Here is a 21,787-nt window from a genome sequence, read left to right as displayed (position 1 = left end):
CAGGAAAAAATGATCTGGAATTTCTGTAATGCTTGTACTAGCTGGAATTTCAGTATGAAAATGGAGACTTGGAACAGAATGTTTTCAGGAGGTAATCCTCATCACTATGTTGTTTTCACTTTTTAATATTTCATCTCCTTTTTTCCAATATCAGCTCCACATTAAAATTCTACTTAGCTTCTAGTTAATACATGCTAAAGGTCTTTCTAGCTGTAAGTTATCTAATTGGCTCCGTTTTGTTTATGCAATTTATTTGAATAGGCAGCCTTCAGTTGCAGTCTGCTAAGCTAGAATAGATTTCAGTGAGTCCTTTTATGAAGATTGCCCTCAGGGATGTATGAAAATGTAGCTTAGCTCAAATCAGCTGGGAATGTCTGTACTTGTCATATCCAATCAATCAGACTAGCTGCAGGTATTTCTGTCCACTTATACACAACTGATAACATTTAAAAATATGAAACGCAAGCTCAGAATTAAGCACTCTGCTTGCAGTGCTTGCAAATCACATCTAAGAGGCAATTATTTAGCTACATTTTCCGTACAAATGACCAAATTGGCATCAAAGCTTCTTCATTTCAAAGATTTCTATTGGGAACTCTTCAGACTGAAGTACACCCTGGTACGAGTCAGCTTGTTTTTTGAGCTCTTCCAGATGTTTTTTCTTATCCAAATAACCTTTCTCTAGTGAATAGGACAGATTTTCTGAGAGCAAGATAATTACACACAGAGTCTAATTCTACTTGCAGAGACAACCCCCTTTTAGTTTAAAATGAACGTGTTGATACTATTTCCCTCGAAGTGTTCCAAAAGAAAGCTCATTTCTTCCTCTCTGGATGAGATACTGTACATAAGAGTCTCTCTGGTACTTCCAGTAGATCACCATATTTTTCAAGTCTTCTTGGCAGGGAAGACAGAAGAGCAGTATGAATTGGAAAGGGGAGGATTTTGCCATGGACAGAAGAGCAGTATGAATTGGAAAGGTGAGGAAGAGCTTGCCTTTTCATTTACTGAGTACTCACCAATACCTATTCATTGTTCAACTCCTTTCCAGAAATACAGTATTGAAGAGTACCACTGTCTCAAAGAGACAGAGTTTTTGTTACAGCAGGAAAAACTCCCATCAAAATTCCTTTATTCTTTGGAGATCAGGTTGTGATTCCATGAAAGAAGAACCCGTTCACACTGTGAGAGAATGGACTGCGTATTTCCAGCGGCAACCCAGGAGCACTAGGAAAGAATGACGTCTCTAGTGATCCCTTTTTTTTTTTTTTTACTAACGGCAACATCAGGTAAACATTCCCACTGCAAGCCTTGATCTTTTAAGACTCAAATCCTTAAGCTAGTGAGTCTGTTAGAGTGAACCAACATAAGTCTACCTGAAATTCTATTGTGTGTGTACATATATACTTATGTGTGCATAGGGAATCATCCACAAAGCACATCAAAATGCAAAGTTTATCAAGTACTCAGAAGTTACTTAATGCCCCAAATATATTTTCATGACTTACAGAAGAGGAGTTGCAAGGCATCTTGTGTAAACATTTTAATCAAATGTAATTTTTAAGTTTATTTTTTCTTAGACAGAAACCTCCCTCTCTCCATACCCAATAAATTATTTCAGTGTGCATGTTTCACCTTTTTGATTAGGAACTTTAATGGTTTCAGAATATCCTTTTGTCACTTGAGCAAAGAGAATAATTGATAACAGTAGCATGCAGCTGCCTTCCTTGAGTGCCAGGCACAGCAGGAGGAGAGACTGTATACCACTAGCTACTGCATTTCATAGCTACTTAAATGGTGGGACTCAGCAAATTTCTATTCTTAAAATTTATTCCAAACGTTATAGAACACCAGTATGTTTCCACCTTTTTTTTTGTTTTGGTCTCAAACTTATTCCTTCTCTCTCCTTTATGTTTCAGTAGACAAGGGTCACCATCCTCTATCTCGCTCTACCCATTCCCCTGAATTGCATGACCTACTCCACCACTTCCACTGCAGTCACCAGTCCTTTTGTCTCTCATCTGAGATGGAAAGAAATTATTCCTAAAGATAAGCTAGGACTGTAAACTCTTAACCCAATCTCCTTCATTCCCTAAAGCCAAGAGATGCCCTGTCTTTATTTCTGATACACACACCTCTTTGTTACCCTCCTTATTATGTTGTGACAAACGCAAGAGATAATAAGGACGAGGGAGAGGGATGCTGATGGTCAGTTCTGAAGGCTGGGGAAACAGTAGATGGCAGAGTTTGCGGAGCAGCAATTGCAGGGAAAAAAATATTTATGTTTTAGATGGCACATGCCTATTACAAATGAGATCTTAGAAGATTTTTAGTTGATGAAATGTATCATATCTCTGCTGAGATTTGTCAACTAAACATTTCAGAAACCTTAAAAAATTGCTCGATTTTGGCACATTTTTACAAGGGTGAAAGACGCATGAGTAACAGATGGGTAATTTCTTCTTTGATCCCTTTAGAAATGACAAGTCTGAATTTAAAAGTGGTACAGCGAGAAAGCTTTGTAATTATGTGGTTGTAAGGTTTCTATCCAAGAGAAGCACAAATGTATTTTCTCTGTACTGGTTCTGCAAAATGGCTAAATTTAAAAAAAAAAAAAAAGTCATCTTCACGGAAAGTGCAAATGCAACGTGGAAATGTAGCCTAAATAATGTCATTTTGGCAAAGTCACACACCGTGAAAAACCAATGCCCAAATAAAATTAGGGCATTGCCTGTCATGCTGCAGGTATGAGCTAGAGTGAAAGGCAGGAAACACTCAGGGCAGCAGTTGTGCGAGTGGCCCTGAGAGAGGACAGTGTGACAAAGTTTGCTCATTTCTATTGCCTTTAGGGAAATGAGACTTATGAACATCTACTGTAAAGACCATTGTCTCAAAATAAAGAAATAGAGCCTTGTTATCAGTTTCCTCTTAATGTGTTTGGTACTTTGATGTTCCCTAACTAATTGCTAATTATAATGATCTACATATTCTGAATGTAATATATATATGTGTATGTTATTTGAATTCATAATGTTATTTCAGTACATTTCTGGGGAGACCTAGTGACGTTACAATTTGGATTTTGAAAAGGAAGGTTTAAATATGATTAAAACTTTGAACAAAATAGCATCCCAACAATACATTGAATAAACTGATAATCGCAATTTTCCCTTAGTAATTTCTCCATTACAAAGTCTCACAAAAGTGAAATCATTTTTAAGCATACAGCATTTTCATTTTATATCCCCATTCATTGCATATTTATACTCACTTAAAAGAAATCAAAAAGTTTTTCCTCTCTATATTGTTCCACTGATCTGTAGCAAGCACAGCCAGAAATGATAGTGAGAGAAATGAGAATAATGGAGCGCCTAGCAGGCTGCTGCTCTCTGCCTGGGAAAGGGTTATAGCCAGATGAAAGTATTCCTGAAGAAAATATTTCAGCCTTTAACCATTTAACAGTGTACATCTTCTTTATTACAGTATTTTTATTCCTACAGAGTAATGTTTAAGGTATTTCTAAACCATCATTTTAGGATGTTCACAGTTTTACATTCTATTTCTAGAGTTAGCAGGGCTTAGCCCATAACTAGGAGAGTGGTTTTGTTGCACATTGTTAGAGTGAGGTGAATGCAAGGTTTGTGAGGCAAGACTCCTTCGTTCTAGTAATTATGAGGGTAATGAAGCTAGTCAGAATTATTTTCATTTTATTAATAGCTGCGTTTAAGCCTCATGGAACTGCCTGTCTGGGGAAAGTATCTATTTTAAAACTAAGCGGTGGAAATTAGTGCATTATACTAAATGTTTATCCATAAATCAATGGAGTCTTCACAAAAACAGAAGGAAAAATTGTGTGTTTGGCTGCCTATCATTTCTGTGAGATTTTCCACAGTGCCACAGGTAAATAGCAGAAAACTTAATTTTAAACAAAGGGAGATCTTACTTAAGTCTTTTAATCTTACCATTGAGGAATAGTTCATGACCAGCTACCAGATACATGTCCAAAAACCTTAGCGTATATACTTATGAATAATGCATAATGCATTCTTATCAAAGCAAGAACTCCCATCCAATATATTTGGTATAAGGTCTCCGATTAAGTGATTTACAGTATATTTAGGAAACTGTGGGGTTTTTTTAGGATTTTATTATCTAGATTATTTTCAAATTCCATTTAGCTTTTAGATTGTTCTTCAAGAGCAGCATGTGTTTATGTAGCACTGCTTAAAGTTGGCTTATCATTTGAAACTCCGGTAGCAGGGATAGGGAAATAAAGACTGTAACAAGAGCTTTGAGAAAAATATCCCTGAAGATAGAAGTCAGAAATATGGATTGTGTGCGCTAATATTTTTCTTCTTGCTATAATCTTTAAGGATAAAAAGAATTTTTACCATTGCGATTGCCTCAGCGTTTGGGACTGAAATTCTAGCCACGTCAACTTGACTGCCTAACTGGTGAATCCTCCTCTTTGTTTTATTTTACCATGAGTGAAGTTGAGTAATCCTCCAGAGTAAAAAGTATTTGCAGGTGTCATAATCACCACTGACTTAACGCTTGACCAAAACAATTTCCACAAGGTTCAGCAGCAACGTCCCTGTTGTTCCCAGCAGCCCCAAACTGCTGAAATGAACCATTGAGGCTGTGGAGAGCCAGCTACAGTTTAGAATGGCTTCAGCCAAAGTAGACTTTTGCAGCTCCTAGGCAAGGAGAAAAGGTACAAGACGGATGCAAAGCCACCTTTCAACCCATCTGCCATCCTGCCCAAGTCCCAAACTCTGTCAGACTACACAGTCTGTGTCTAACCACCTCTCATGTTCACGCTTTGGGCAATTGCTTTTCAGTCAGCAATTTCTAGAGACAGAACTCCAAACTCTTTTTTTCCACTTTGAAATTAGTCCAGAGCTGTTCCTCTATCACCTTCTCAGAAAATGTCTCTCTATTTTTTTCTCTAAAGTGACTTAAATAGACTATACCTTCCCAACACACTGCATTTTTCCAGTGGATGACTATTTGCATGTGTTGGGACTTATTGAATTACACCTTCTTTGTAGAGCACTGCCCGGTAATTTTGTTTTAATATTCTGTGTCTAACATTAAAGGTATAGCAGTGATTTTAAAGAGCTTTCAGGCTACAGAGTGATAAGGCAACAAGAATAGGTAAGATTGAAAATTTAAAATTTCTACCGTGGCTTGGACTTTTCTTTTTATAAGCTGTAAAAAACAAAATGTTAGTGTATTATCAGAATAAATGAGGAGAGCTTCAGGCCTACCTTGCTCCTACAGGAATATCACTGCCATTCTCTATGCAAGGCTGACCAGATTTTCTAGCAAGTGAAGTGCCTTTCCCTAAGGTGAAATTTCATTGTGTTCATTTGCTATATTTGGATCAGGAACAGAGACCTACAATTCAGAATATCCCTAAATCCCCATCCTCAGCTCCAGTATATCAAGAAGACAAAACATGTAACATGTTTTGTTTCTGACATTATTACTGCCAACACTAGAGCATACAATTCACATCTGGATTTATTTTAGACTTTCTCATGATAACAGCTGCATTTCTTGTCTTCACTTGGACACATTTTTAAAAATGAAAATTGCCATGGCAACAGCTGCAACCATTTATTATAAAGCAATAGAAGTGGAACTAATATTTGTGAGAGAAGCTCTGTTATCCGGATAGTATTTCATTCAGACAATGCCAGAGTCATTTTTCCCTAGCCTTTCCATTTTTTAAAAGAAAAATTTAGAAAATGTTTTCAATAATGAAATATAGGTGGGATTGAACAGCTCAGGAGATTAAAGTGATTTTCTTCTTTAGATTACTAGCTCATCTCAAATCCAGATTAGCAAGAGGCAAAAATTATCATCTGTTTGGTGGGCACATGGAAAAAATTGATAAGGGTACTGAGATTTGAAAAAATCTCATTCCCATACTAGCTATGTTCTCTACTGAAGCACAGAGGCAGCAAACTGAGTACATTGGGTGTGTCCTCACTGGGGGAAAAAATATGTGACAAATCCTTGAAAACTGCAAATGTCTAACGCAAAGGAAAAATTCATAGGCAGTTTGCAATGCTAACACAAAAGAGTTCAAAGTGATCTGTCCTTCCCTTAAGATTTTGCTTTTTATCACTTGCAATGTACTATGTTACATGAGATAACATTGTACTATTTTCCTATTAAAATGTGGTTAAAAAGGGAAGTTTTGCACCGACTTCAAGGTCGTGTTGTTCCAAGTCAGGATTGAGGTAGGGTCATCCAGTGTATGGTCCAGGTACATTAGGAAGCACATGGCCCGTTTTGTTTGCATCTGTTTCCAATATTTCTCAGAGCATTAATTTATTTTTTTTTAAATCTCCACAAGAATCTGAGTAGAAGATCAACAAACTGTACTCCAGATGTTGAAAATGTACATGAAATGTAAAGCTATTTTCCTATTTAGACCCCTTCTGACTATGATAAAAGGTATTTTGCAAGCACAGACTGTACAGGGACCACATACCATGTTGTGGACGCATACTAAAGATCACGTTTTTCCTCTTTATTACACATTAGAGAGTCTTAGGCAGGAGCGAGGGAGAACACTGAAACAAAAAAAAAAACTTTAGATAGACTTTCAGACTCCTTTCACTCTGATTTGTATGGGGTTTAATGTAGTTTATCTGTTTACAAGTTACTAAAGATGCTGAAGTTGTGTGAAGGGAGACTGAGGGCTCCTTTCTTAATCTCTTACAGAAAAGATTCTGGAAGTGAAAAAGCCCGAGGCTGTCGATAGGCCAGAAGTTTGGCTCAGCACTTCAGTATTGGCAATAGACTATCCATCTGCTCCAGCGACTACACCTGCATTCCCTAGCAGCAGACTTAGCTCTGTCTGGGATATAATATTTTAAACACAAACAGTAGCTTGCAGATCTCCTAACAGACAAAAAGTACCCATACTTTATTGATTACTTACTAAACTCTAGGTTTTTTCTGAGCATAAATTGTTATTTAGTCCTGCTTCATTAAATTACTTTGTGTCACAGACAGTTTATTTCAGGGAGGTGACACAGAGGAAAAACAGAATAAAAAAATGAAACTACTGGTGTGCCTAAGAAAAATTTACAGAAGCTTGTGGTTCATACGTTATGTTTTTAAGACACTGAGATCTGGTAAAAATCACAAAGATATAGTTTACTGTCAGTTTTTCCTGCTCCGTTGCTTAATGCTTTGAGGTTTTTGTAGCATATCACCAGTACTATGCTCCCAATTCTGTCGTTCCTCTTAGGAAGTTCATAGGTAAGCTTTACATCCTCTGTTACACTTAAAACAGGGAGTTACATGGACCAGTTGAAGCTTGGCAGGCCAGTGGTAAGAATGGGATTCTTTCCTGTTTTACTGACAAAGAGGAGAGAAGCAGTGAAAGAACAGGCTATTTGTTTTCCTCAAGGTGAGGAGGACTGGGCACTTAGAGCTTCCGCATGCTGTCTCTGGGAGTACTGAGCTGTCTACAGACAGGTCTGTGAACGTGGAATGCTGTCTGTGAACAGATATCGGACACACCGCCCTTGAACACATCAGTCTCGGGATCTTCATAAGCAGAGGCCCCAGAAAAGAAAAGCTCTTTGAATATTAAATAAGAACCTGCTATATATGTTCTTTCATTGATCAGCTAAGCAATCTGATATTGCCCCACCACTCCTTTGTTCAGATTCATTCGAGGAGATTTCAGAGAAGATTATAGTGTACTATAGTACTATTTAGCCATCTAACTCTTAGGAAGAAGTTGATTTAAGCCCCAAAGGAGGGTGGTGGGAGTCGGACTATGCATTTATGAAGGATAAGGACTAACTATTATTACAAATGGAAGGCTGCTCTTCATCCCTCAGTATTTCACACTGCAGACAGGTGTAGTGAGTTCTGCTACAATATTATGATGATGAGTCAAACCCTAAATGAAGGGACTACTGTCTGGCATAAAATATACATCACTTTCTGTTATTTCAGTCTTAAGCTTCTCCTGAGCAAAGTCATGGGCTGTGTGATTCTAAGTTATGATTCAGTAAAGCTTCAGTGCAAACTGTTTCTGCTTAATCTCTCCTGGTTGCCCATACGAGCAAAGGATTTTTCATGGCTAACCAAACTGCTTGAAATGTTCCTTAAACTGTTTGGGTCATATTCTACTTTTTTGTGATATCAGTGCATATCTGGAACAACTGCATTGAATCAGTGAAGTTACTTTAGATACTCATCATTGTAATAGTAGTTTGAGGCAGTTTCTCATCTAGAGCGCTCAAGCAGAATGAAAGTAAATCATAGTCATTTGGTGGTAATCTGCTGCAGTGTTCTAACGTGTATCGCTCAGCGCAGGCAACCATCAGGGTACATCGTTTTATCAACAGGGAGGCAGAATTCAATTGACATAGATAAATATCACATTTATTTGCAAGAGTGCAGTCACTGTAAAAGATGAGGGTCATTGAAAGGCTTCATTGTCCCATACTGGAGTTCCCAACAATTTTAGTACAAAAGGGGGGGGGTTAATTAAGACCACCCATCCTTCCAGTAATCACCCTTCCTACCTCTTATGGACACATCAGTCAGCATCATGTTAGTGTGCTCATGTTTTATTCTTTCCACTCTGTGTGAGTAAATTAAGTCCCATAGTATCACATTTTGCCACTTTTGTACAAATAAACCTGAGATGTGGATGGAATTAGGCTTCCAAGAGCACATTAAACTCTTTTCCCTATGCTCATGAAACACTTGAAATTGCACATTAATTCAATTTTTGTCTTTCAAAACAGATATATAATTTTCACTGAAAATCTTTATTCTAGGGTCTCTTCACCCTGGACTAATGGTAAGAACCGTCACATAAACAGAGGGTTATGCAAGTGTTTCTGACAAATACTTATCAACTCTGCTCTAAGTAACTCTGGAGGCTAGTGGCTCACAGACAAGAAATTGAAGAATAATACAAAGGTGAAGAATTATATAATGGAGAAGAATAATGTAAAGGTGATAGGAGATAAAGATCTAGCCGTATATGAAGAAAATAAGCGCTGCACACTATTTTATTATTAGAGAAATACAAATCATTAGATTATTTCACAAGTTCAGATGGTTGGGTCTAGAAGTGAGAGAGCTGGGAGTAAATGATGGCTCTCAACTCAGGTATCAGGAGTAGGAAGGCAAAAAGATAGTTCAGGCTCATAGACAAATGTTAGTAATAGCGTTAAAGCATGCAGCACATCTAATTCCCTTAATGGCACAATATGTAAACTTTAATTTTAGGTTCTCCTTTTTGTTTTCATTTTTACCATTTTCTTTTTGTTCAGGAAACAGTTTTAGCTGACATGTATCTGGGGATTATTGCATTTCTTGGGTGCCTGAAGATGCCGTCACAAAGTGTAAGGTACTACTATTCACTGGACATGCTCTGCCTTTTAATTAGCATCATGCAGCAGGTTTGGTTCAACTAACATATAGGAATTTATTTCTTATTTCCTCCAGATACTGATTGGAGATTTTTTTTGCTCATTCATTGTTTCTTGTTAATTTAGAGAGTTGGTGGTTTGATACATCACTGGTTTGTGACTTTTACAGTCATGTTTTCTATGCAGCAAAACTGCATTTTTTTTACAGTACTGTTCTAATTTATAAGTTCTGTTTTGTGTAGGCATAAGTGATTACATAGACATGTAAGGCAAAGGAGAAATCCAGCTCTTCATATTAATACAATAATAATTTACTTTTTTATATATATATATACATGTGTTCCTTAGTGGTTGGTTCTTTGTCTCTACTTCATTTGCCCTATATGCATCTGCAGTTGATGAAGCCACCAAGAGCTCCCGAACTGGGAGGACAGACTTCAGGCTGCTCTAGATACACAGGCTATTTCTCTTTATGCAATGTTTGAAAAGAATGGAAATGAACGCTGAGTTGGATTATAGTTTTGATATCTAAATGAGAAAGGATCAGAGTTGCAGGCATGGAAATCTGCAAATTATGTGCCTTTTGATATGATCAGCTCATAAGTAAGGACAGTCAGACACTGGGAATAGCATAACACAGAACACAGCACATGCTGTCACAGATGACCCGCTATCAGCTGTCTGTTTTCTGCTGATGTGCTTCATTCCTCTCGAAGATATGGGACAGGCTTTTTAGAAAAAAGTCGTCACTGGAAAATGACTGTGATATTTGGAAATAGATTTATGAAAATTAGACATTTAGAAGCAATAGCAGTCATTTAAGAATGAAACATTCCTATACCAAGCCTCAGATAAACGCTAACCTATTTTACTATTAAAGCCTTAATTTTCATTTACAAAGAATTTTAAGTCCAGGTTGCTGTTCATCAGGATTTCTTTATGTCAAAGATAAAAAATAGGGCAGTATTTGCCTAGGACAAGGTAATGAAAAGTTAAGATACTTGTACAGATACGTTAGGACAGCATGTACCATTTCTCAAATGCAAAGGGGTAGAGAAGCTCCACACCAGATCAGATATGACTTTAGACTTGAAATTGTTCAGCCTGCAGGCCCACTAGGTCATTACTGCTTGTCAAAACTGTCACCTCACATCTCCTTTCTACGTGTCTGTAGTGACTACAGGTCTGTAGTGACCAAGTTCTGATCAGGATCAGAGGGAGGGGATGTTCCCACCACCTCTGTCAGGAGGGGCTTGCAGAGGTTTTTCCTGGGCACTGGGATATTGGTTTCAACCCCATCAAGGTGGGTGAGATATCAGGTCCTCTTAGGGCAAAGGTGGTGGAATTTTCAGGGCAAGGATGGGATCATCAAGATAAATAGATGGTTTCCAACGCTCCCTAGGGAGGTAGAGCAGGCTTCCTAAGGGTAATGGCTAGGGAGGCCAAGGAGAAGGAGGGAGAATGACAGATTTTCTGCAGTCCCTTATGTTTGAGGGTAGATGAGAACTAAGATCTGCATTAGGGGAAGTCCACCTGGAACACCACAAACTACTCATTATTTTCTCTGGCTGTACTGCAAGCTGCTGCCATGTGTCAGCTCAGGCGTGAACGCAGAAGGAAACTGAAGTAGTTACCACTGTAGAAAATATTTATCATTAGCTGCCAAGAATGACTTCTGATGAGCTAAGCTAAGCTGATTTCTGACTGCCTAAGTTAAGGGACAAAGTCACTCAAATTCTGCAGTCGCTTTGTAACACCACTGAAAAAGTTACTAAGCCATCCAGTTACATCAGGCCTGAGGATGCTTTGTGACACCTAAAAAGGAGCCTGAGTCTATCAGTAGAACTGGCCTATGATATTTTATGTTAAGTGAAAATCTAGCAGAGAGCCTGAATTTCTTTTTTTATTTTCATGCAGATGTTGCTTTTCCTTATGAATGGGAAAACTTACATTTTCCATAAAGTCTGTGACAGCTTTACTTTTCCAGCATTGCGGGCGCTTTGACATCAGCCATCAGATACCCACTTTGGAACTGATAACAAATCTGTTTTGAGAAAAGTTTTCATAAAAAGTAAAAGGCTTATGTATGACAACAGCAAGCATAAGTTTGGTTTAAAGTAATCAAAATAAAATGTCCTCTGATACTTCATAAAGCCTGGAAAAATCTACAAAGGAGCAAAAGTCAAGACAGAAAAGAGATTAAGTGAATATGCTGTGACAGAGAAAAAGGAACAGAGTGTAATCCCGGCTAGAAGATAGTTTCTAAAATAACTACTAGACCTTTTTTCTAGAATTAAAACCAATAGCAGTACTAGCAGTGTGCTGAAACCAGATTGTGAGTGGAATAAAAACCACGATGTGATGCACTGCCAAAGAGAATAAAGTTTTGGATATCCAGAAAAATGAAGGTTCGAATGCTAGTGACTTGAGCAGTAACTCAGCCACCAGGAACATTTTTTTTTTTTTTTTTTCAGTTCTTATACACATAAATAGAAAGCTTAATGTGTATATTTCCGTGAAATCCATGTTTCTGGAGCCTTAATTCTCTAAACGTTTGCAAATATTGTCAGGAATAAATTCCAACAAGACAGATTTCTTTATACAGAAGGTTGTAGAGAAGAGTCATCTATGTTCTTTTAATGCACCTTCTGTGCATTTGTGTTGCTTACTGATCACTGTTTTAAACACATCTGAAAAATACAGTAAGCTTGTTTGTTGTTGGAAATCTTCATCTAGAGGATCTCCATATATGTGCCTCAAGCTACTGTTACAATTGGCTGGTTTTGCTAGTCTTCCTGCACTGGTGTGTCTCCTATTTACTCTGACTTAATTCTCTGCAAACCTTCTCTACTTCATATGTGCTTTTGTTGGCTTACCATACTCACATCCCAATCTTACCTCATTGGTTTCCATTTTTATAGTTCATCTACTTACTATTACTATGTGAGGAGCTATTTTATGAGGAAGCCTGGAAGGCTTTACCAACCTAAAACTTGCCAAGAGAAGGTGTAGGTGATGGTGCTATGCATGCACTTTCACATCTAGCTTCTAGTTCAAGAACTTATATTGTGGGAAAATTACAGTTCTGTCTTTTCAGCTTTCTTCCAACACTTTTAGGAAAACTGTATAGTTAAAAAGTTGTGTGGGAACAGAAATTGTTCAGTTCAGTCCACTTCTCTGAAAGTTCCAAGTTTCCTTACAGAGTATAGTGACCTACCTTTTTCTGTATAATGTCAGGGAAAAATAACCTTCTTTCCCTCTTGAAAACAACCTTGAACTCTAGAATTTTTTTTTTTTTTCTGGCCCATTTTATATTTCTTAATTAGCAGCTGATGAAATCACCACGTAGTTCTATAATTATTTATCACCTGAGGGAGATCCCACTTTATACCAATAAACGTACTTTAAGGAATATCTGACTTCCTGTATTTTCGGGTATGTTTTTTTTTTTTTTTAGCTTATTCCTGATTTGCTTCTGTGCATTATTATGTGGCACGTGACAGTGCAGCAAAGAGGAAGGAGGCCACTGGGCAAGAGGAAGTCCTTTGACTTAGCAGGTAGAAAGAAATCTTCCTCTCCAAAGATAAGCAGCTGTTAGTTTTCATGTTGGTCAAACAGACAGAAAGAGGAAGAAAGGAATAAAATAGTTTACTGGTTATTTCTAATTATCGATTCCACATCATACAATTAGAAATTTCCTGCTGTTTGCACACATTTTCATTCTGATGCTTTCTTCAGCATATTGCCTTTTCCTAAAATACATCTGGTACATATGTTGCATCACTTTGGCTTATATCAAAACCAAGGATCTTTATGCTGTCTGGCTAGTTACAACTGATTAATATCTCTTTATTTGATGCTGCCACACTAGCCCTAGGCACGTCAGGCCTTGACAGGAACAAAAGGTAGGATACAAGATTTAACCTCACCTACAGATTTTTTCTCAAATAATTTCCATGACTTACTGAAAAATCTTTGCTCTAATCCTAAATGCTTTCAATTTTTTTACATTGTGCTACATTCACAGGCTGGGAAAACTTACAGGTAAAAAAGGATTTTATGAATAAATGAGATTTTCCGTGAGAATAACTGAAGATGTAAAAAGTAATCAATTAAGATGTAACTGGAAACGCGACTGTAGTCTTTCTATTGCAATAGTACTTCTGCTTGTCATGGAGACCTTTAGTATTATATCCCCATATAAGTCCATAGAAAGAAACATTCTTTGTTATGGTGAGCCTCATCCTAAAATGATCTTAAGAGATGAAGGGAGGGAGGAAGCAGAACGATCAGCATGATACAGCTAGCACAAATTGTTAATCCTTCTTTCTGTTTCAAGCAAAGCTTACCATTCTAACTTGCAATTTATTGTAAAAATGAATATTGCCTGTATTTCCTTTTTGAAAGCTGTGAAAGCACATGACCCTGTCCATTGTTATTTGGTCAAGGAAGCACAGAAGAACTGGAAAGAAAAAAGCCATCTGTTGAATAGTTTTCTAATAGAGAAAGTGTTAGCTAATCCTTATAAGAACAAGAAAGGAAGCTAATTATTATTCTTTACTCCAACCTGAAGGAGAGGCAGAGGTTACCAGACTTACATATAGACAGACAGTAGGGACTGGGGCAGGTGTTTGTGAGATATGTGTATCAAGCATTCAGTGAGGACCCAACAAAAATCTTTTATTCCTATCCCTCCACTCCATCTCATTATGGGTGGTAGATAAAGCATATCTTTGTAATTAGTTCCGTTCATTTATCTGTCTCTGAAAACAGTTTTCTACTGTATTTATTTTCAGGATTTGCTTAATTCGCCTCTGATGCAAATTTACAGAAATAAACCCTTTTTTTTTTCCTTATACTAGTTCAACAATTACAAACTAATCAGTTTCAAATTTAGTATCAAACTCTCACACACTGCTTGTTAATGAACGGCAATCAACCTGGTTTGTATGAGGCACAGAGAGCAGACAGCAGAAATGGCAAGTCATGCCAGCAGGTTCCTTGAATTACTCTCTAAGGAAAAGGAAGAACAGTAGAGGCGCTATAAGTTCAACTATGGTTCTTTCCAGTTTTAAACTTTGAAATTTTGTTTTTAGGTCAAATAATTGGCTTGGCAGGAAGTACTGGAATAAACAGGATAAAATTCTGTTGTTGAAATACAGCTTACATAGAAAAATTGACAGGTAAAATAGTATGCGTTCTAGACACTTGAAAGGGTTAAAAGGTAATGTTAAAGAAGAAACATATTCAGAAAAAGAAATAATAGCTCTAGTACAGAATAACACAAAATGAAAAATAGAACTAAATACTCCTTGAGCTGTAGGAAAACCTGAGTTCTGGAAAGATTTACACCAGAAACCAGTTAGCATAATGAGCATATGTTGTGTTATCATGCTTTTAAAAAATCATGGGGTTTGGGGGACATAATGAGTAGAAAAATTTACCAGTGAGAAGGAGTCATTCCACATTTCTCCCTGACATAACTACATTAAGAATAGGATGTTTTCTTCTAGTTTTCTCCATACCTGACAGCTGTTGATAAATTAGAAGGCAAACTGGAACCCTAACTGGTCTTAATGAAGTCAGCTTTTCTTGCCTTTAAGGTTAATATACTTAATAAAAAGCCAGTTAATGGCTATAGCTTGCATTTGACTACTAAACTTTCACTCCGTGTCAAGATTTTTTTTTGTTTTACTTTTTATTACTGAGCATCCCTTCTGCAGGCAGAGCCCATCAATATACTAGAACAACTTTCCTTGATTTTAGGGTGTAGTTGGGTTCACCTCTCTGAATTCACCACTCAATGCGCATGTGGCAGCACCAGTGGCACAAAAGATCAATTCCTGATTTGTAGTTCACTGAGCAATACAGCACAGCAGCTGCAGTTCTTATTTGGGGCAGATATTAGAGAACCAAGTGGCTGCTTTGCTGTCAAGACATGCCTAAAAGTTTTATATCTAACAGTTCTGGTTACACTACCAAGTAGTTTCAACTTTAAATAACTAACTGAAGCCCTAAGTATACAAAATACACTTAAGTAAATTAGACAATGAACATACAGTATCACGGCTGATAGGATTTCCTTTGAAAGAGCTATTCTGTCAGTTTAGAGAATGTATCTATGGCTTACTATAGTTTGTTATTTTATATGGGATCTAAAACAAAAATTTTTGACTAAATCAGAGATGACAAACATTTCAAGAATCAGCTGAAGGCAAGAGAAGCAAAGAATTATGACTGACCTCTGGTCTAAGAGAGTCACAGTTGAAAGAGGACTGAAAATTTAGAAAGCAACACGTTGTCAATTAGGATTTCCTCTGGGAGCAATATTTTGTATACTTATATTAATAGCACTTTCCGCTACAAATCATCTCACTAGTTATGTGGTAGTGCCAATTAGCATAACTGGAGCTATGAGATTTTGGTGCTCAGTAATTTCTGTTGTAGTGGATAAGTATTCACCGTTCATATTTAGTGGTGCCCCACCATAAGCCTTTAGAATGCTTGTGCCTTTTTTACAGACTGAAAGCATGAGATCTGTTTTCACATGTCGTTGTGCTATTTGGAGATTCCTAAATGAATGCAACTGTTTAGAAAATCCTCCATACAGAGCTTCATCTCTAAGCCTTATCTCCAGATGGAAGACATCAGACTGCACGGATCGTGTTCTTAATATGCAAGAGTTTAAAATATTCAAAACATTTTAAAAATTCTAAATTTTTAATGCTTAAAGTACCAATCATTTTCCAGCAATCCAAGCTGCCAAGCCCAGTACATTTTCTTTGACAATGAACATAAAAAACCTACAGAACTGAAAGCAACAGAACTACAAAGATCTAAAATGTTGCTTAATTAGTGTTTGGGAGGCTTACGGCTAGTTTGTATCTGTTAAATTTAATGTTTCAACAAGAAAAAAAGGCATACACGCTTGGTGTTACTAGTGTTCTGGGCAGTAACTGACCAGCGGTAAATAAGAACCCTGAAACTCTCAAAATCCTCTAGTGCATGGCCTTCCCTTTGGAGGCCTCATTTCCCATTCAAAAATACTCTTGATGGCTGTACTCAGGGGTGGGATACAGGAGATGACCTTTGACAACTGCAGCAATTTCTTTCTGTAGGACAACATTCATTCTGTCCACAAGGTTTCCGATTGTTGAGCTCTTGTTATGCTTTTGGCTCTATTTATGAAGGGTTACACCAAGAAGGGAACTACTAGGTGGTTTATGACAAGATTGCTGCTGCAGATTTGGTACCTACTGTGATTTGTGTCACCCATTTGAGCCTCAGCCATAAAGCTGCACTTTTTATCAAGAATATTTGTGAATATATAACTGCTCTGAAGACATATGGCCAATAAATAATTCAAAGTTATCTATCTTCCCTGCAGTTTTCTTATACACCTACCACCTTTTAATGTTTAGTTGGCCTGGAAACAATATTCTTTATGGCACTTCTAATATAAAAATGTTTACTGACTGGCAGTAGACTATTGATTTCCAGTGTGATACCTTGAAAATAAACTGTTCCCGCCCCAGTCTCCATCTGCTTTGCTCTCCCACCTGCTATCAGCACAGAGAAGCCTTGTTTTGCATTTTGAATCCCTAAAAATGTCCATTTTCAATTATTGATTCCAATATCATAACAATGTATTAAATTCATTACTTTTTCTCTCCTTCTCCCCCATCCCTTTGTTTTCTTTTCAGCTCTATATCCATTTACAGTCCTAAGGAGAATCCTAATGCGTTTGATGCTGCTGCTTTCTTCCAATCAGTGGGAAATTTCCTAGGGATCTTTGCTGGATCATTTGCCATGGGATCCTCTTATGCTGTTGTCACAGCTTTAATATCCTTTATGGTTTGTTTTCAGAGAGAAAATCTATATATGTTTGAAAAAAATTGTGATATCTGAGACTGACCATCTGTAGTTTAAGCCTGAACCTTTTCACTCTTGATTCAAGACCTTGCAAACAAACAGTCAAATCATAAATTGACAGGAAATTTCATTTGTCAGAAGCCACAAAAAATGTAATATGCAAATTTCTTTTTAATATTAGGCAAGACTCTGGTCTTCTTTTACTATTTGCAAATAATTACATTTTTAAGGAAGTGTTTTGAAGTATTTTGAGGTCAAAACATGAATTTATGAACTACAGGCTAGCAGCAATTATACAAAAATACATGGCAAACATTAGACTACAAATCAAGTCAGTCAGTTTACCTAAACTAGAAATAAAGGGCATATCTGTTGCCCTGCATGTTTTCTTGTCTTTTACAGTTCTTCCTGTAAAATACTATTGTAGAAAGAGCAATGATTTTCATCTTTCTTGCATTGATGAAAATGTAAACAAATGACAGTTTGTTTACAAAACTGGACAAAATTACTTTCTTTTCCCTTTTTCTGGGAAAATAATATCAAATGGAACGAAATAGGCATTGGTTCAAAACCCACAAAAGTACTTGAAATAGCTGACTTGTAGAATTCACCTGGTTAAAATCTGTGCTGGATTTTCCTCTTTGTTTGAGATAATTTAGAAGCTGTGCAGTTATTCCTGAATTCAACCTGTATAGATGCATGGGGAGGGGAGGGGGCTCACTTTCTTTCATCCTGTATCAGGTTAGGGGGGAATTTTAGCTTACAAAACAGTCAGGTTTTTACATTTCCTTAGTAATCTTCTAGCACTTGACAAAATTTACAAAGCTGTGCGAGTTCCCTATGTTGGAGACAGGTCTGTTTTTCCTCCTATCCTGGAGTGCCTTCTTATCAGCAGAAGCTGCTGGTCTTACAGGTAAGTGCTGCATTTTATTGAATGAAAGCAGTTTTATAATATGCATCTAGTATGGAAAAATGGCACGTTTATTTTGGGAACAACATCACATATAAAGCTTCTAAAAGCCAGTTGCTATGTTAGACACGGTTTCATCTTTAAGAACAAATCTGCAGAGATATTGAATAGTTCTTCCAGACAAAGACTTACTAGCTCAGCCTAAAGTCCTCAGTCTTTCTTCCCTACCTTGCCTCCACTGTCCCATCCCCATTAGTCCCAGTATTGATCCCACTATTTTCTGCCCAGCTATAGGACCAAACATGGTAAGTACAAGGAAGCAAATGTACAGTGCCATGTATCTGTCAGAGCATGCTCCTCTGCATGCACTGCATGTCCTGGTCCCTCCTTCTTTTTCCCAACTATCAATGACTAAACAGAAGACAGGGTCATCCTCAACATTGCCAGTGGGTTGCAGCCACCTCTGGATTTTTAAAATAAATTTTCATCTTGTTTAGTGTGCCTCCATAAAGGCCTTTTGCAACAGAAGTACAGTCCTGTCCAAGTACCGGGTAGAAAGACATGTCATCTGACTGTTTTTTTGTTAATACTGAGAACGAAATCATGCAATCACAGCCAATTACATACTGAGGGACTACTTTTTGCAACATAAAGAGTCCACAGATGTTTAGGCAAAAATTGTAAGTGGATATAGTTTACCTCAACAGCAACCTATTGTATAGTGTGATTGGAAAGAACAAAGTTTGTAAGAGCTCAATCATTTTAATGTTCATGATTCTGTCAGCTCTGAAATCTAGTGCTCTAATTAACATCAAGGATAGTCAGGGGAAGAAAACTGCTTAAGAGAGTATTAATGCAGCCCATGCCGTTTTGTTTGCAAAACTGTTCAAAGCCTTTTGAAGTCAACAGTTATATTTCTGCTGACTTCTATGGAGCCAAGCATGTTACTTCTTTAATATTAACCACACAATGAAACTGTTTCCGAATGAGTATTAACATATGCATCTTCTGGCATCTTCGTCTTATTAAACATACAAATTTGCATCCTGCTTACTGCCAAAATCTTCAGGCCAATGAATAAAAAGAGGAGCACATGAACTGAACAAAAGAGTGGTATTCCAATCACATGGAGAAAATGGGATAACAGCTGGAATAGAAGTCCATTTTTTTGTCCTTATGCTTAAGGTCTCTTAAAATTGTGACACAATTACTACATAAAAATGGAGGTAAAGAAGGATAATTGTTAATCACTTGCCTCCTGCTGGATGTAGTGATTTCCTAATCCAATGACTTCCAAGGAAAGACTGTTTTAAAATACATTCCCAGCTGATAACAGGGGTGCTATGTTTCAGCAAACGCGCAATTGATAAGTTATACATTATACCCAAAAAGTGGATTTTTAAGGGAAGCACTAATGTCTTTTCAGAGCCTCAGGTGCTGCACCAAAGGTGATTTCCATTTTTGGGACATAGGAATAGACTGTACGTCCAGAGAAAAAACAATTGGCATATGTCTTTTTTGCATACTGCAAATGTGATGACAGATAGCATAGTCTCTCCTGGTAGTCACTCTGAAGAGTGTTTCATTTCTCTTTTCTTTTGCAATATATAAAATATCTGAAATAAAAGACTTAATTATTGAACACCACAGATGGTTTTTACAATAACCATGGAAAGGAATTTTAAATGGACAGATGGAGAGTCAGAGAAAAAGAGTGGAACCAGAGTAAAGTTTCAGTTAAAGGGAAAATATAGAAAACTGTTGGGAAATTTAGCTATTTCTTACAAGTAAAGGAATTGATGTAGGCATATAAAAGAGACTTGCTCTGCCAACACACAAATTCCAAGAAAAACATACCAAGCCCTTTTAGGTCTGTCACCTGCCTTTTTTTCATGGGTGTGTTCTGAGTTTCAGGTGGAAATTGTTTAATTTCACTGTTGTGAAGAGGCAAAGCTTAATCTTGAAATTTTATCAGTTGAGTCTTTGTCATTTAGTTTCTGTGAAAGGCTTTTGTCAGAAGCTGTTACGGTGGAGAAAACTCATGGGGCCTTTCTTGTAGCTTCAGAAGTTCAAAGCTGTGTTTTGTAAATGCATTGACTTTATTAATGTGCTAACATTACACTTGAGAGTGGATATTTTTAGTTGTCTGGTTTAACCAGTTTTGATCATAGAATCATAGAATGGTTTAGTTTGGAAAGGACCTTGAAGATCATCGAGTTCCAACACCCCTGCCATGGGCAGGGACACCTCCCACTAGACCAGGCTGCCCAAGGCCACGTCCAGCCTGCCCTTGATGTTGTTTTCATCTTCTCTCAATCTCGTCTGAAATAGCTTCAATTCCCCTCCTTTCATAATATTTTAAACTTCCAATTCAGCAGGAGAATTACATACAGTAAGGTTAGGTTAGCCTTAACAAAGGTTAAGAAATTTTCAGCTGACTTAGGTTCTGTTGGAGGTATAGATTTCAGAGGTGGCTGTGATTTCTCATACCCATGCTAAGGAAATCTGTGTAAAATGCAGTTACTGCGTGCAGTCTCCCACACAGGTATGTGATGCATGAAGCACCTGTTGCAGAAGGCACAGGGAGCCCAGGGAAAAGCCAGTCATCCTGCAGAAAACGCTCAGCTCTCAATTCATACTCTAGCTTTTCCAGTCATTTCCAGCTTACTTGCTTTGCCCTTTGTCTTACTGAATGTATACATCATCTGGTTTTACAGTCAAGTGAGTCTATCCTCAAAAGCAATCATTAGAATTAAGAGACCATCATAAACATGCAATGACTCTGCTGGACCACTCCATTCAATGAACTGAATTCCTGGTTTGAAGTCTTTGACTTCAGTAGGCTTGCTTAAAAAATTAATTGATCTACTGTACATTTATGCCTATATTCCTCTTCTTTTTCCTTGGATATTGTGTTTCCTATGTTCATTCCTTCTAAATGAACTTCAAAGGACTATACATCAGTATTTCCCTGTAGCTATTAATTAATGTAATTGCAAAATAATTTTATCCTTATAATGCTTTCCACACTAGTTCTTTCAGTCACTATGAGCCTTTTGATGTCTAATATTGAAGTATGTCATAATTTATAAATAACAGGCTATACTGGGTTTTGTGTAGGTATAGTAGGTGGTAGAGCTCACTTGTTTAGCTTGCAGATTTTTTAAATAAAATGTGAATGAAGAGTAGTACAGGTCAATGTGTTATAAAATATTTTATTCCTCTACCTCAAGATATCCCATGATATATAAGACTCAATATATGGACTTGACCCTGGTTGAAAAATTGATGTGATCAAACCAGCAAATCAAAATAGAAATCTGGGATGACTACACAATTATTGTTATACTGATAACTGTAAATTATAAATTAATGTTATGGTTATATATCTTATAGCACTATCATCAAGCTGTGACATATGCATGAGAAATTGATTCTTATACAGTAGAATCTAATTTGCGCACTTTCTGATTTGCCCCGAAGTATATCATTTCTGACTGCTGAGCAAAGTTGTAATAACAGAGTACCATAGCAAGGTCAGTGTTGATATAGTTGCTTTCATTTTCAAACTTCATTTGCTAGT

General features: G+C 37.2%; 1 protein-coding gene across 1 annotated transcript in view; it reads left to right on the top strand.

The window, feature by feature from the left end:
- Window positions 1-21,787, top strand: part of SLC9A9 (solute carrier family 9, subfamily A (NHE9, cation proton antiporter 9), member 9) — a 205,700-nt gene that overhangs the window by 64,931 nt on the left and 118,982 nt on the right. Inside the window, exons 7-8 of the mRNA XM_009890107.1 lie at window positions 17,126-17,264; window positions 18,102-18,207. Coding sequence (XP_009888409.1) covers window positions 17,126-17,264; window positions 18,102-18,207 — 245 coding nt within the window. The remainder of the gene's footprint in view (window positions 1-17,125; window positions 17,265-18,101; window positions 18,208-21,787) is intronic.

The sequence above is a fragment of the Charadrius vociferus genome, unplaced genomic scaffold, assembly GCF_000708025.1.
Source record: "Charadrius vociferus isolate BGI_N301 unplaced genomic scaffold, ASM70802v2 scaffold650, whole genome shotgun sequence".
Taxonomy (NCBI): Eukaryota; Metazoa; Chordata; class Aves; order Charadriiformes; family Charadriidae; genus Charadrius; species Charadrius vociferus.
Note: the sequence above shows the minus strand (reverse complement) of the source record. Positions and strands in the feature narration are given on the sequence as shown.